Source organism: Hemiscyllium ocellatum, chromosome X (assembly GCF_020745735.1).
Source record: "Hemiscyllium ocellatum isolate sHemOce1 chromosome X, sHemOce1.pat.X.cur, whole genome shotgun sequence".
NCBI lineage: Eukaryota > Metazoa > Chordata > Chondrichthyes > Orectolobiformes > Hemiscylliidae > Hemiscyllium > Hemiscyllium ocellatum.
Window position 1 is genome coordinate 11,429,885 of NC_083453.1, and position 15,829 is coordinate 11,445,713.

The window sequence follows — 15,829 nt, forward strand, 5'->3', positions numbered from 1 at the left end:
AACATCATAGTGGAGTAGTCTGGAAAAAGGGACAGGTACCCAAGCAGCTTGGGACAGAGAAAAGAGCAAACTGTTAGGTGAGTATCTGTAAATTGTTTCAAGCCTATTGTATCCTCAAGTAATACAATACGTAAAAAGTACCATAATAAGTTAATAATATAACTAAATAATTAATTTAAAACTCATTGGAACGGCAGTGTAGGTAGGTTGTCAAAGCTGCAGTATATGGGAGCTCGGAATCCATTGTGATCCAGGGAAAGTATATCTGCTGTAAGTGTCTGAAGTTCATCCAGCTTCTGCTCAAGTGTTTATGAGATAGAGGCTGAACTAGACACTATGATGCATCAGGGAGGGGGTACCTTATCTGGATTTTTTTATACCAGGAAATAGTCATACCTCTTAAGATAGTGTGCTCTGATATGGTCAGGGAGAGGACGGTGCGACTACAGGTGAGGCAGGTTAGGGAATCTAGAAGACTGGTGTCAGCCTTTGCAATTGTCATGATTTGGAGATGCCGGTGTTGGACTGGGGTGTACAAAGTTAAAAATCACACCAGGTTATAGTCCAACAGGTTTATTTGGAAGCACTAGCTTTTGGAGCGCTGCTCCTTTATCAGGTGGTTGTGGAGAATAAGATTGTAAGACACAGAATTAATAGCATATAACTTTATAACATATAAATATATAGCATATATTTGCTATAAATTCTGCATCTTACAATCTTATTCTCCACAACCACCTGATAAAGGAGCAGCGCTCCAAAAGCTAGTGCTTCCAAATAAACCTGTTGGATTGCAACCTGGTTTTGTGTGATTTTTAACTCTGCAATTGTCCAACAGGTGTGAGGTATGTGCTTGTTTGCAGCAGGGGCTGTGGAATGGATGAGCTAAATGACCAGGGTACAAGAAGCCATTCAAACGGGGAGCTAAAAGGACTGTAGTGGCAGTAGGAAACAGCATAGTCCAGATGGCTGTGTTGTCTGCCCAGTGCTTGGGTTCAGGATATCTGCTCTGGGACAGAGAAGAACTTGCAGTGGGTTGGAAAGAATCATTGTTGCAGCAATGATACAGATAGAATTTGGAAGGAGTTTCCGCAGAAAGAAACTTGGCACCAAATTAAGCAGAATCTCAAAGGTCATAATCACTGGATTATTACCTAAGCACATGCAAATTGGCAGAACGTAAACAAGGTTAGAGAAATGAGTGAGTGGCAGTAGGTTTGATGGAGGAGATGTTTTGCTTCGTGTGGCACTGACACAAATACTGGGGAAAATGGGATGTGTACCAGACTATACCTGAACCCAAAACAGTGGCCCTGGAAAATCACAGCAAGTCAGGCAGCATCTGAGGAGCATGAGAGTCGCTTTTCGGGCATAAGCTCTTCATCAGGAATGTCCAAAACGTCGACTCTCCTGCTCCTCGTATACTGCCTGACCTGCTGTGCTTTTCCAGTGCCACCCTTTTGACTCTGACTCTCCAGCATCTACAATCCTCACTTTCTCCCAGACCATACCTAAACCATACTAGGGCTGGTGTTCTTGCATCCGCATAACTAAAGATGTAGATAGGGCTTTAATCTAAATAGTGAGCACAAGGGCCCAAATTCAGGAAGTTATGGTGAATCAGAATGGGGAAAAGGCAACAGAAAGGAATTCAAGTGGGAAATGATAAGCTGACAAACACAGGAAGGGACAGAGAATACAGAACTCAGAGAAATTAAACAGAAAAGATGAGAAGTTACAAAAATAAGAAATGGACAAAACTTTGTTTTTGAATGATTTTGAATGCACATAGCACTTGAAATAAAACATGAACTATTGTACTTATTGAAATAAATAATACAATCTAGTGGCCATAACTGAGACATGTTTGCAGAATGATCAAGATTGTGACCTTAATATTGAAGGGTATGTGACATTTAGGAAGGGCAGGATGCTAGAAAAGGGTGGTGGAAAGGTTCTATCAGTCAAAGATGGTATTAGCACAATAGAGAAGGATGACCTTAATTCAAGAAACCAGGATTTCGAAGCAGCCTGTGAGCCTGAGGAATGACAGGGCCAAGAGGTCACTTGTGGGAGTTGTGTACAAGCTCCACAATAGACCATGTGGTAGGACCAGGTACCAAGGAAGAAATAATGGGAGCTTGTTCAAAGGCTACAGCAATTATCATGGGGGATTTTAACCTATATATAGAGTGGAAAAATTACATTGGAAAAAGTAGTCCAGATGAGGAATTAATTGACTGTTTTCAGGACATTTTCTTAGACCAGTATGTTATGGCACCCAGAGGGCAAGCTATACTAGATCTGGTTTTGACCAACAAGATGAGAGATGGGCAGCCTTTCCTCTAAGTTGTGTGCACAGCCACTCCAAGGTTCTGCACACAATGATTGCTATTGGTCTGCTTTCAGAAGTCACTGCCATGCACAGATCTCAGAGGCCTGTGCAACTGAAAGAAAGCTAGAGGGAACACTGGGGATAGGTGAACAGAGATGCAGTGGCAAATATTTAAAGGGATATTCCAGAAAGCATAGATTCATCAAAACAAAAGAAAATTCTAATGGACAGAAGCACCATCTGTGGTCAAGTAATGATAGTTTCAAACTCAAAGGACATATAATTTTGCAAAGATAGGTAGCAAATTAAGATTGGACAGAATATAAAAACGAGTTTCCTGCAAGGACTCCATTCCTCTTAGTTTTTCCACCTGTCACATATGTTCCCAATGCTGTGACACTCCTCAGAGGTGCTTCTGGCATCTTCCATTTTCTCAGCCGAGGACACCCATTCCCCCAACCACCACCAGCAATGTGGCTGACAGGGCCCTCAGCTGTTCCGTCTCATTTCCTGCACTTCTGCCCTCTCTCCTTCCCCTCATCCCATAGGAAATGATAGGGTCCTCACTTACCATCCCACCAACATTTTCCACCACCATCAAACATTTCTTCCCTTCCCTTCTGCTGTAAGCAATCCAGAGACACCATTGCCTGCTTGACCCGTTAGTCCACTCCTCTGTCACTATTCCCCAACTCATGGTACCTTTCATGTAATCACAACACTTGCCTTTTTTCCTCCTCACTCATCACCATCCAATGCCCCAAACACTTCTTCCAGGTAAAGCAGCAGTCTACTCATACTTGTTTCAGTTGAGTCTACTGTATTTGCTACTGTATCTGCTCAACATTGGCAAGTCCAAATGCAATCTTGGTGACCGCTTTGCAGAACACCTCTGCTTTTCCATAACAATGACCAATTGCTTATTATTTCAATCAATCATCTGACTCTTAAGCTAACATTGTTGTCCTGGGGCTGCTGTAGTGCTCAAGCAAAGTCCAACACAAGCTGCAAAAATAGCACTTACTTTTCTGCTTATGCACTTTACAGCCTTCAGGACATTGACTGCAACAAGTTCAGAGTATGAACACCATCTTCCATCTTGATTGCGCCCCATCCCATATCCTGTTTGCATGCAATTACTCTTAGCAAAACCAACCTATGTTCTACTATTCACACCTATAATTAATAACTATTTAGCATCTATATCCTCCTCAACTAGCAGCAGCACTCCCTTTACCTTTTGCTTTGGACATTTACCATCTGATCCACTTGCTCCTTCACCCCTCTATCAACAGCATTAAAAAAATCGTTTTCTTGGCTTCTTCAGTTCCAAAGAAGACTCATATCAAACTTGAAACACTAAATTTGTGTCTGCCTGAACGGATGCTGCCAGACCTGCTAACTTGTCCAGCATTTTCTGTGTTTATTTCAGATCTCCAACATCTGCAGTATTACTTGGCATTGGTTCAACCTGGATGTGCTCGAAGAAAAACAATGACACACGAAGCTTAGGTTGATGCCATTTCTAATCACTCCCCACCCCCAGCCCAACAGCAAAATGCTACCATTAGCCAATGTATCCCAAGCACTAAACTTATATCTCATCCTCTTCCTTTTACATATCAGAAAACTGATCTTGGGATCCAAACATTCCTGACTACAATAACCCTTTGATACATTTGATTCCTAATGATGACAATGCAGATTTTCACACATTGTGTTTGCCCATCTATAGTGCTGACATGGGAATTTATACATATCTGTCATTGCTGGTTCTTGTTGCAATTTGATGGAAAATGACGCATTCATGTGCACAATAGTAGCTGTGTAGGCCTGTAGCAAATATAGCCATAATCATATAATTATACTTATAAAGTGTAGCCACTTAGTATGTTATGGTTTCACTAGATAACCCTTCTGCAACCTGTGAGGCAGCAGACGGTTACTGTAGTCTTCCCATTGGGTTTGAAACCATCCAAACTAGTGTGTTGGAAGTCTCATAAGTACAATTTCTCTGAAGTGAAAAAGGATATTTTAAAAATTATTTATGGGATGTGGACATTGCTGGCTGGCCACATTTATTGCTCTTGGGGTGGTAGTGGTAGTGAGCTGCCTTCTTAAACTGCTGCAGTCCACCTGCTGTGAGTAGACCCACAAATGCCATTAGGAAGGGAATTTCAGGATTTTGACCCAAATTTCTGTTAACAACTGCTATAAAAAAAAATCTGGAGTAGGAACAGTCCAGAATAAGAAGGACTTCAGCATTTAAATCTCTGATTTTATAGCCTGAAGAGCTTAATACATTTGAACTGACTTGTATGGTCGTTCAGAGGCTAAAGTTATTGTGCAAAATGGGACCGAGCCATAGAGAAGAAGATTAAAAGTTTTTATGTTCAGTATTTGCCAAACTACTTGGACTTAGCCAGGGCAGCAGGCTGTTTATTTTCTTTCCTTACAAAAAGCTATTCTAACATCAATCCTGGCTTCAATGTTACAATTATTTGAACTGGGAACTTTCCCGTATCTGTGATTGTCTAACAGAAGTTCCCATTCTGATGTGATTTAGGAATCCCCTGCTGCACATCTAAGTAATGTATTTTCAAAAATAAAAAAAAGACAAGCAAAAGGGCTCTTGTGACAGCGAAAATGTCGCTACCTTTAGGCCAGGAGGCCGGGTTCAAGTCACACCTAATCCAGAAGTGTATAACACCACCTCTACACAAATCGATCCGGAATACAGGTATATAAACATTGCAGAAATCTAAAAACTTCACATTCCAGGGGAAACATCAACGAATCAACCGGAAATAGTCATTCTTGCCCAATCAGCAAACAGTAGTAGCGGGACGCCTGGGTGAGCAAATGACCCGGAAACACAAGTGCAATCTTTTTAATATCTATGTGAAAGAAGTTCAGTCTCTTTCTCCAGCCATCTTGGATTTGACGAACTGAAGCAGTAAGTGCCTGTACAAAATCCACTTCCATCCGATCGTTAAACTGTTGGCGACGAGTGCAAAATTGCCCTGATGAGTGAAATGAGCACTCTATACTTAAGATGTCGTGAAAATTGATCAGTACAAGTTGTATTAACGTAATGTTGAACAAAAATGTGCGGAGCTCTGAGGGAGCGGGTGGCAGCAACAATCTCGTGGTGTCCCACCGGTTGATTATTGGAGGGGAGAGGGTGGGAAAGAGCCCCAGTAGTCGCGAGCATAGTCCGAATGTGCTTTGTGTGGCCGTGTAGCCAGTTTCGCTACCTATCCGTTTTCTTTTAATTTTAATTTTTTTAAGTTATGTTAAGGTAGGCCACGAAAAGTTGGTTCGACCGTACCCTTAGGTTGTGTGGGATTTCCAGTTTGTAGGAAGCCGTTTCTTTAACTGCAAATCATCTTTAAAGTTTTTTTTGTTGGTTGTTATATTTTGTCCCGTTCTTTGAAATGTGTTTTTTGTAATGGTTTGAGTTCATGTTTTAAAAAACTCACACGTTTATACTTGATGTTCAGTGACTTTCCCAGGTTATTTGTGACTGACGATTGCTTTCCAAGGTACATATTGCTTATGGGTTTTTTTTTGTGTAACTTCTGCAAACTATTCTCTCAAATGCCAAGAATGCCTTCCCCAATACTCTGATTGCACTAAGCATTGATAAATCACTACATGCTATCATCTTAAAACTCTGCTTTAAGAAAATATTCAAACCTATCTGATCAAACGCTTAAGATATGGTATATAGTAGTTGAACTCGGTTAAAGAGCCAAAGCCATTAAATGTTTAAAATTTTCGTTTTGCTAGCGGGACAAATTGTCTTTAGCTTATTTATGTATGTTTCCGAGTGTGATGGTGCATTGATAATGTGAGAACTTTGTTTGTTCCTTAGTTGTCTAATTGAAGTTTTATCAAATGTTTGAACTTCACTAATCCAATAATGCCCGCTAAATGTTCCTGCAACTTCAAAAACAGCAAAATATACAATTGCTGTTTTTGATCATTGTATTCTGTACATTGTCACTTCCTTCACACATCGATTTTCCTTTGCGTTTGGTGCTAAGTGATCTGAGCTGATTGAAGCAGACAGCATTGTGCTGTGGTATTAAAACAGAAAATGCTGGAAAACATTCAGCAGATCTGGAATGTTGACTTCTAATTCCGCAGCTGCTGACTGACCAACTGAGTGTTTTCCAATAATCTGTATGCTTAGTTTATGCTTCCAATATCTTTAGCATGTTCCTTACTCGTTTAGCCTTCACAAAATCACAAGTTGCAGAGATGTTCTAATCTGTTCAGAGGTGTTATTCACGCACCTTGAGAGCAAGTGGGACTTGAACCTGGGCATCCTGGGTTCACCAGTTCCATGTCTTGTCTCTTGATGTGATTTATGTGATTATGATTTCTCAGTCAAAATCTAAACAAAGGGCTGAAATACCAAAGTTGGGCCTGGCCTGGTATGATTCATCCACAATTTTAAGTTAAGCTTGGCTAAGCATGCTACATTTTTGAATTTTACTGTAATATGCCACAATGTCTTTGAGCACTGACTGTCAGTGTAATGGGTCTGGTGAATCTGATTTTACAGTAAATAGCTGCACATTTTGAACAATACAGTTGTGATTCAAAGCTTCTGTAGGAAAGTTGAACTTTTGAACAAACTTGCTGTAGGAAAATGTTTTGAAAGGTTCTTCCGTTCGACCAGACAGTTCTGGCAACATTGCTACTTAATTAAGCATAACCTATGAACAGAATTATGATTAATGAATTTCTGTTAACTGTATATATTTCTTCTAGGAATGCCTGGTGAAGCCACAGAAACTGTTCCTGCCACGGAGCAAGAAATGCAGCAGCCTCAAGCTGAAACAGGTTTGTATACATGCTAATTTGCACAAGGAATTTTTATTAGTGTTTTTGTGGGTTTTGTTTACACTGTTGGGCCAATTTATTTTTGGTTTATTCATTGGGATTGCATTAAATAATGACCGAGGCTTGGGATATTAATTGTAGGTCATCTTTTAGTCATACTAATACTTGTGTAACTGTTCTATTGACCTGTGGCTTCAAGTACCCAGAGAATTGCCCTCCAATTCCACAGTGAAGTATTCTTAAGGTTTCATGGTTCGCACTTTTTTTTGTTTTTCATTAATGGTCCATTTCCAGGTGCTGTTTGTATTCTCCTCCACCTTCTGTTTCTGCATGCTTGCACAAAATGTCTGTCAGTGTACAGTAAGATTGGTATTATACCTCAATGTAGAGCTTCTTAACATAATTTTGGAAAGCACAAAGATTGATCAGGGAAGGTTTCTCTGGACATCCAACCATCAAGGTCAAATGGTGCTGATGATTGGAAGATTTCAAGATGTCTGCATCTACGGCTTTTTAAATAAGTGACTTTTTTGCCTGGGTACATTGAGACTTGTGGCCTATTAGGCCACTTGCTGAGGGAAAGGTGAGTGTCGCAACCATTTTGTACTGCAGTGCTACTTTAAATTGAATGTCAGCGGCAATCTGTCAATTCTTTGCTGATTTATGACTTCTACTTTTGTGGAAAATTGAATAGGCACGGAGAAAATGTAGATGGTGCCAATTGTTTCTGTGTGTATCTTTTATAGTTATTAAGTTGGTATCCTTAGCCAAAACTGGTCATCTTCACAAACATTTTCAAGTTGAACTTCTGAAGGAACATTAATCATGGCTTAAGTTTTGGTTATGCACATGGTCTTTTTTGTTTCCCCCCCCCCTTACAAAGTTAGTTCTTTCCTTGCAGAAAAGGGTACCTATGTTGTGGCTTGCGTTTCATTTTCTTCAGCATTTTTAGTTTATTTCAGATTTCCAGTATTCACAGTATTTTGCATTTATACATGTGTTGGCTTTGTAAATTCTTCAGATTTCCAAGGTGTACTGCCACTTCAGGGTGGTGGTTGCAACATAAAAACACTTGAAATTGAGGCTCACACAGTTTTATGCATTTTGTTCTGCAGCATTAAGTGCTGGCACAAACATCTTAAGCACAGAGATGGTGATTCCCCACACGATTGTTACAAAATAGCAGCCATTGCATTCTGTTTAGGCTTGAGCACAGTGTATGAAGCATAATTTTTAAAGAGGTTGTAATGTACAGTAGGCACAGTCTTGATGCAGCTTTGAAAGTGTTTTGCATTGAAATATAAACGGTGGATGTTAAATCATTAGGATGACCACTTGTCCTTGATTTTAGAACAATCTGAGTGTTGCAGGCTTTGCTCTTAAAAGAAAGGCACAGTACATTGAAAATTTTGGATTTTCAATATAGATAATTTTAAATCAGTTGCTTGTTTGTAAGTGACAGTTTGATTTAGTGTCAGGCTATAGGAGAATATGTTTCTAAAACTCTGTCTCTGCAACCATGAGCTGCCTGCCAAAGTTGTCAAGTTGTTTGTTGTGAAATGATTGAATACTACGTCGATTAAGAAATTTGGGCTAGCGCATGTTGGAAGCTTTGTAGTACACTAAAGTTTAAATTGAGGATATTTCACAGCCAGAAAAATACAAGTTAGAGAGGGTTTAGAAGAGATTTACCAACATCTTGCCAGGCATGGAAGGCTTGAGTTATAAAGAAAGGCTGGGACTTTTCACTGGAGCATAGGTGATTGAGAGGTGACCTTTTTATGGAGGTTTATAAAGTCATGAGGGGTACAGGTAGGGTTCATGATAGGTGTCTTTTGCCTAACTAAAGGGGTATATTTTAAAGGTGAGATGAGAGAGATTTAAAAAAAAATGTAAGAAACAAATTTTCTTTTCCAAAGGGTGGTTCATGTGTGGAATGAACTTGCTGTCCTCACTATGTTAACAGGAGCACATTATTAGTGCATGTGGTCACCTGGTGTGAAGGCTACTTTTCTTTTGGGAGTAGTGGGGTGAAAAGGAAAGAGGGCGTTCAAACCCCAAGGGTAATTTGCGAACTTGGGCAATGTTAGTATTATATTGTCCATTTGTAGTTCTGTCCCAAATCCTTTACAGCAGAAGAACACAGTGATGTCAGCATTTCTGCCTCTGGGGGAGAAAGCACTGCTTCAAGCGAATTGGCTGCAGGTACTGACTCAACAGAATCTGCCATTTCTGGACTGACAAGTGAAGCTTGCCAAATCGGGGCCATCACTGAGAATACACCGCCTCAAGCTGTTCAGGAGCTTTCAGGTGCGTTGTTGATAGTAGTAAGGTGGTAGCTTTGTCAACATAACTGCCATTAATAGCCAGGTTTTTGGTTTGGTTTCTAACCACGATTAGTATTTTGCAGCTGTTTTCCATGATCCCTTGAAAATAACTCTACTCTGTAAAAGCAGGTGCATTCAAATGCAATGTAGAAGGTACTACAGTAAAAGGATGTGATGGAAGTTGTAAACTAACATATATAAAAGCCACAAGTTTCCTCTAAGTGTAAAATTTATGATGCCTGCTACTGATGACTTTGCTTTTATTACACCAAACATATCACTGATTTAAAATCAGCAGATGAGAGCAGAAGTTAAATGACCACGCATTTCATAACAGCAAGGACATACCTAAAGCCTTATATACAAAATGCTGTGAAGTAGCCATGTCAATACAGGAAAATGCAGCAGCCAGTTTGCGCAAAATAAACAGTGGACTCCCGTTATTACTTAATTTCCCTATCATGGTGGCCTGGAGTCCCATACATGCTGAAAACTACATTTGAAGTGCTGTGATCCAAATTTGGGCAAATGCAGGGCCAATTTGCGCGAAATAAAATGCAATTCACTGAGCTTGTGTGAACATCCTGCCATATAGCTCTTTAGCATATCTTGAGGGCAATTTGTATGAACTGCTTTTGAAGTACTGCTTATGTAGGCAAATGCAGCAGCCACATTGCGCAAAATAACACATGCAGGGCTGAACGTGTGTGTGTGTGTGTGTGTGTGTGTGTGTGTGTGTTGCCTTGTATCGTGAACTGCTGTAAAGCACATTGCGTACAAATATCACTGAGCAGGCAAATATGACAATCGACTTGTGCAAAGCAGACTAGATGACAACAATGAAAAATTTGCAATAATGCTACCTTTTATGATCCTGCAATGTTTTTTTTTGAAAGGAAAGTATTACAAATCCAGCAGCCACTTTGCATTAAGCATTTATCTATGGTGATGTTGAAATGATCATCGCTATAACTGGTTATATTATTTTGGTGCCCGATGGTCCTTTGGCATTGTTCTGTGCATCTCTCGAGCACCTATTGGGTCTTAATGTATGAGTTAAATTTGAATGGTAGGTTCACTGGAGCATTCCCTCAGTGCAGACCTGAGCTGGAATTCTGAATGTCTAGGGCTGCTTTGTAACCAGTAAGTGTGCTCCTTCAGGAGTGCAGAAAGGGTCACAGAAAGCTGTGTTTGAAATTGCCCCACACTGCTGTAGGTACATGAACATTTCTTTCAACGTATTTCTTGAACTGTTCTTGATTCATGGCTGAATTTGTTACTTCAATGGGGGACTGAGTCCTGAAAGGCTGCATCTATTTTCCCTTTCATGGATCATTTGGAATTAAGGGTATAGAGAAGGGATGATGAACAGAGTGCAAATTGATTATCAAATCTTGTCCTGATTTGAGTTTTTATTTTCAATGTTCATTGTTTGTTTATGACATTGAATAAAACTAATCAAGATAAATTAGTGGTCTGAGAATCATAACTTTATATTTTGACTGTCCTGTTGCACAATTCAATTTTATATGTAAATCCCTTGGGGTGACTCTTTTTGCTTTCATTTAAGTGCAAGGTGTTGGTTTTGGAGGAAGTCACAGCAAGACACGTCACTCGAGTTGGGGATTGTCATTAAATTTGTTTATTTGCCTGATGAGTTTGTGTTTCACCCTTGGTGGCTGTTCCTATGCAGGTGAAATGTCTTGGTGGTTGGGAACAGGAACCTTTTGAACATGAAATATTTAAAGCAGATTTGTGAGGTGACTTTGGCTGAGGGTGACACCTTAGTTTGTGAAGATTGACCGATGAAGTTGGCTTGAATGACTAGTGAAGTGCTAGTTTGAGACCTCCTGAAGGAACGTCCTTGGCTAACTGAATTATGAACTGAAATTAGGAATCATTTCTCACAAAGTATGGTGTAAATTTGGAATTGTTCTGTAAATAGCATGTTAAATCCCCTGTTGAAACTTAAGATTTCTGTTAATCGAAGGTATTTAGTAATATGGGGCAAAAGTGGCCTTACAGAAATTATGGCTGATTTCTGCCATTGTTTCATTGGCTCTTGGGGCTAAGTGGCCTTCTATCATAATTGCATTTGTGGGATAAAAAATGTTACTTTTAAAGGTTACTAACTCCTGCTAATCCAGAAAGTATTTTGCTCTGGGTGTTTTAATCTCCAGTCATGCTTGTGTGCTTTGGCTGGCTTGTTTCTTTTAATAAAAGTGCAAAACCAGACCTGAATGAGGAACCTTTCTCACTTAGACTTCTGTCAAGAGAAAGTAGACACTTCTGACTCTTAATGCATCCATAAATTGTCTGGTTAACCATTTGTTAATACTTTGAGTTCTTGTGGGATATTTCTGTGGTACTTCAGATTTTCCGCATTCTCGAGCAATTTTAATATTTCTACGTTTATCATTTTTGGTTCTTTTTGGTAGGCTGCCACCTTGAACCAATGCCCAGTGCCACTGTCTATGCTTTTTAAGCTTACAGACAAATTATGTATTGGGCCCAAAAAATAATCAATGCTTGCATTTTGTTTTGCAGTGCATCTTGACTAAATTGTGTATCATGGATGGTCTTTAAAAATTTTGGCTTTCTTTAAGATTACTGAGACCAAAGATTCAACCAGTCTTGGTGATTGGCTTGTATCTTTTTTTTAAAGAAAAAGCTTGAACCTCTTACAATTCAAGTGGGAAATCTATGCAGCATTTTTTTTTTGCAGAAGCCTGAAGATAAACCAATATTACTGAGTAGAAATTTCACTTATTCTCTTCCTAAGATGCCACCAATGTTGTAAATAGTTTACTATAACAAATTTAATTGATTCAGTGCTCATGAGCTGCTACACAAAAGGAAAATTTTACGGTGTTAACAGACTTAAGATCAAGATTGAACACGCTGGGACTCTCCCTAGCATAGAAAGGTAAGGAGTGGCCTTGTTAGGAGTTTAAATTCTAACAGTTTTGTATATATAGGAGACATTTTTTACTTTTGGGGAATCCTAAACTAGAGGCATAAATATGAAATGATCATTAATTCTTTAGTGGATTTATGGAAAAACACAGTTGTGAGAATGTGGAACTTGCTACCTCTAGGAGTCGTTGAGGCAAATAACATAGATGCACTTCAGGGGAACCTTACCGTACAAAAGAGAATGTAATTCGAGGGATATGTTGAATGAAAAGGGGAGGGTGAAGGCTGGTGTGGAGCAAGTCACTGCACCAGTTGGGCGGAACAACCTATTTTTTCTATGGTAAATCTGAGGTAAAATTCTTGACTGAAACCATTTTGGTTTGCTAATCAATGTAGATTTTCCAAGCTGGTTCCTGGACACTTCATTATGTTATCAAATTCCTTTATTTTAATTAATAGTATCATATTTCTGTTGCTCTGTTTTAATGGTTTGTGAAATGAAACCATTTGTTTTGCTTTGCCTTGCTGACACTCTTATTTTGAAGTAATATACTGTCTAGGATTAGATCCTATTTTTATTTTTTTAACTTTGTACAAAGCTTTTGAACAAAGTGTTGTTAAATTTGTTTTGACAGGTGTAATGTGGATTGGTAAATCCAGTCAAATGTTATGACTGATCAAAAATGGTGTGTGCAAGTGTTAATTTGGTTTGTTTCTTTTTCTGGCTTTTACTGCAGTATTTCTCAATGATTGTGTGTAAAATTTTCTGGGTTTAATCTAGACTGTAAGCTTTCTTTTAATGTTTGTCTGTAACTCCTGTTATCACTCAACTTTCTAGCTGGGGCCGGTGCTCCTGCCTCAGAAGCTCCTGCTGTGCCTGGTGCAGTCCAAGCACCTGCATCCCCCGTTTCTCCTGAGAAGTCTGTTCAAACTGCAGGTAGACTGACAATCGATGACACCTTAAACTAACAGTGATCTGAAACTTGCAGTTCTGCTAACAACTTTCTTGTTTGTTCTTGTGCACTTGTGTATTCTCAACTACTCTAACCACTCCATTTAAAGTGGGTGGTAACTTGGGTTTTACAGTCTCTTTGCCTCTAGACTCCAGACTAGGATTATCATTTCCTGTGACAACTAGCTATGTGGATCCTAAACTGAAATGGATTTGACCATTTGATTCAGTCATTGCAAAACATGGCATAAAACAGCCTAACCTGAATTGTTGAACTCTGGTGATTCCTATGGGGAGCTAAACTTGTACCAGTGCAGTAATAGTGTTTTATCTGATGTTTGGCTTGAGAGATCTATTTTTGCTAAATTTGAGTAAGTTACTGTACATATCATGCTTTTAATCTGGTAATTCTTGAAACCAATATCTTTATGGTTTTAAAGAGTTCAATTTCCTGAGCACTAGCATCGCTACAAAAAATAATTTGGAAACCATTTAAATTCGACCCTTATGCTGGCTGTAACTGCATGGTTGAATTATTATATGTAGTTATGGCTATTTTTAAAAATTTCTTCTCAAAGAATACTGGCTTGTGATAATTCTGGTTCTGAAGTTGTTGTTTTTCTTCTGGGACCTTGTTCAAGAGGTTTCCCAACTCCCCACCCCATGCCCAACGCTGTCCTGGAAGTTATAAAGGCCTGTTGTACTTCACTGCATGGCTAAGATGCTATTCCATGGACAAAAAGAAATGTTCCTGGCAAAGTAACTAATGCCATATATTGTAAATGCCAATGAGGTGACTTTTTCTAAAAGTATTTTTTAAATCTAGCTTACTTATTTGAGATGCTGCTCAATACTATTGAAAATGTAGGGGTGTCACTTAGAAGCACAGTGTGTTAAAAGCCTAAAAGTAATGAATAGGTATTGACACCATCTCCTCCTTGCATGCTAATCCATAAAGGAGTCCAATTAACTGCTTTGAAATCCATATCCCATCAAAAAATGCAAAATTTTAAGGTCAGGTGGTTGATCACTTGCTTATGATGTGACCCATCTAAAGCTTATTTTACACTTGATGTGGACATGAGAATTCAGAATGTTTGTTTTCTATCTTGTCTTTTCAATTTTTGTAACTCTTTCTTGAAGACTGTGTTGTCAATAGGCTTATTTAACTAATTGTTTTCAATGCACTTTTTAAGATTTGTTTCGTCTAAATCCAGCACTTTATTTAATGATGAGATTTCCTCAATTAGTCACATCAAGTTATTACTATCACCACAGTGACTGGTTAGGCCTGGAGCATTTTCCTAAAGCAAAAATTGAGATTCATTTCATTTGAATGGGCTATCCTCTACATTTCCCTATTGTTTGAGTGATGGCAGCTTCAAGTGAGAAATTGTTGGGGGTAGCACAGTGGAAGAGAGAAGGCATATTGATAAAATCAACAAGTGCAGTTTCAAATGCAGCACACACACAATTGGGGTATAGTCCATATCCATGAAGAATGTGACCAAGTACATGAAAATCTTACATTTACATCCATTCTGCAAGTTTAATTGGCAAACTAGTGTAATTGTAGTTCAAGATCTTGCATTTTGGTTGCAAAAGTAGAGGGCATGTAATGCTTAGGTAATGATCTAAATGGTGATGGAGAATACTCAGTATGCGAATACATAGCAATAACACTGGTTAATAAGGCTATTTTTAAAAAGTAAATAAAGCCCCTGGGGATCATCTCTAACAGGTTAACGCTGCAAAATTTCACTGTTGAATCATTAAAACACGTTTGACTTGAGTATTAGGAACTGGGTATATTCACAAAAGAAAATGTGAACTCTAGTACCAGAACTAATGATACTGTATACATATCAGGAAAAACCCAACAAGCTGGAGCTCTTTTTGAAAAGAACTAAAGGTTGATCTGATTTCAGATCTTTAAAGGATAGATGTGACAAAATGGGGAATGGAGAGACCAAAGCTTGTAAATACTAGGTCATCACTGATGACTTCAGTAGGGATTTGAGAAGAAACTTTCTACCGCAGGATGCTTGGGGCAAATAACATTGACTTGTTTTAAATAAGCACAAGAGGGAAAGGAAAAGAATATGCCAATGTGTGGGTGTAGGCTTGTATGGAATTAAGTTACAGCATGGAACCATTGGATCAAATTACCTGTTACTGTGGTGTGAATTTAATAACTTTTTTGGAGTTGATTATATTTTCTATGAACACCTAAATCCTAATGACAACACTGCTCTATACTTTTATTCATGATTTTTTGGTTATCTTCAACAGCTACCATTGAAACCTGTTCTGAGCATGAATCAGTTTCTTCAGCCAGTGAGTACAGACAGGCTGAATATGAATCCAGCAGTGCCAATAAGATGGAGCTTTCAGCTGCTACTGACTTGCATGGCGTTGATCTCCAGCTTCCATCCCACCAAACCA

At 39.0% G+C, this 15,829-nt stretch overlaps 1 protein-coding gene across 2 annotated transcripts in view; it reads left to right on the forward strand.

The window, feature by feature from the left end:
• Positions 1–5,196: 5,196 nt before the first annotated feature.
• naca (nascent polypeptide associated complex subunit alpha) overlaps positions 5,197–15,829 on the forward strand; it is a 32,644-nt gene continuing 22,011 nt past the window's right edge. The window contains exons 1-4 of one of the 2 annotated variants that reach the window (XM_060821184.1): positions 5,197–5,291; positions 7,118–7,189; positions 13,271–13,369; positions 15,677–15,721. In XM_060821184.1, coding sequence (XP_060677167.1) covers positions 7,120–7,189; positions 13,271–13,369; positions 15,677–15,721 — 214 coding nt within the window. In that variant the 5' untranslated portion in view covers positions 5,197–5,291; positions 7,118–7,119. The remainder of the gene's footprint in view (positions 5,292–7,117; positions 7,190–13,270; positions 13,370–15,676; positions 15,722–15,829) is intronic. The other variant, XM_060821186.1, reaches the window with a different exon arrangement.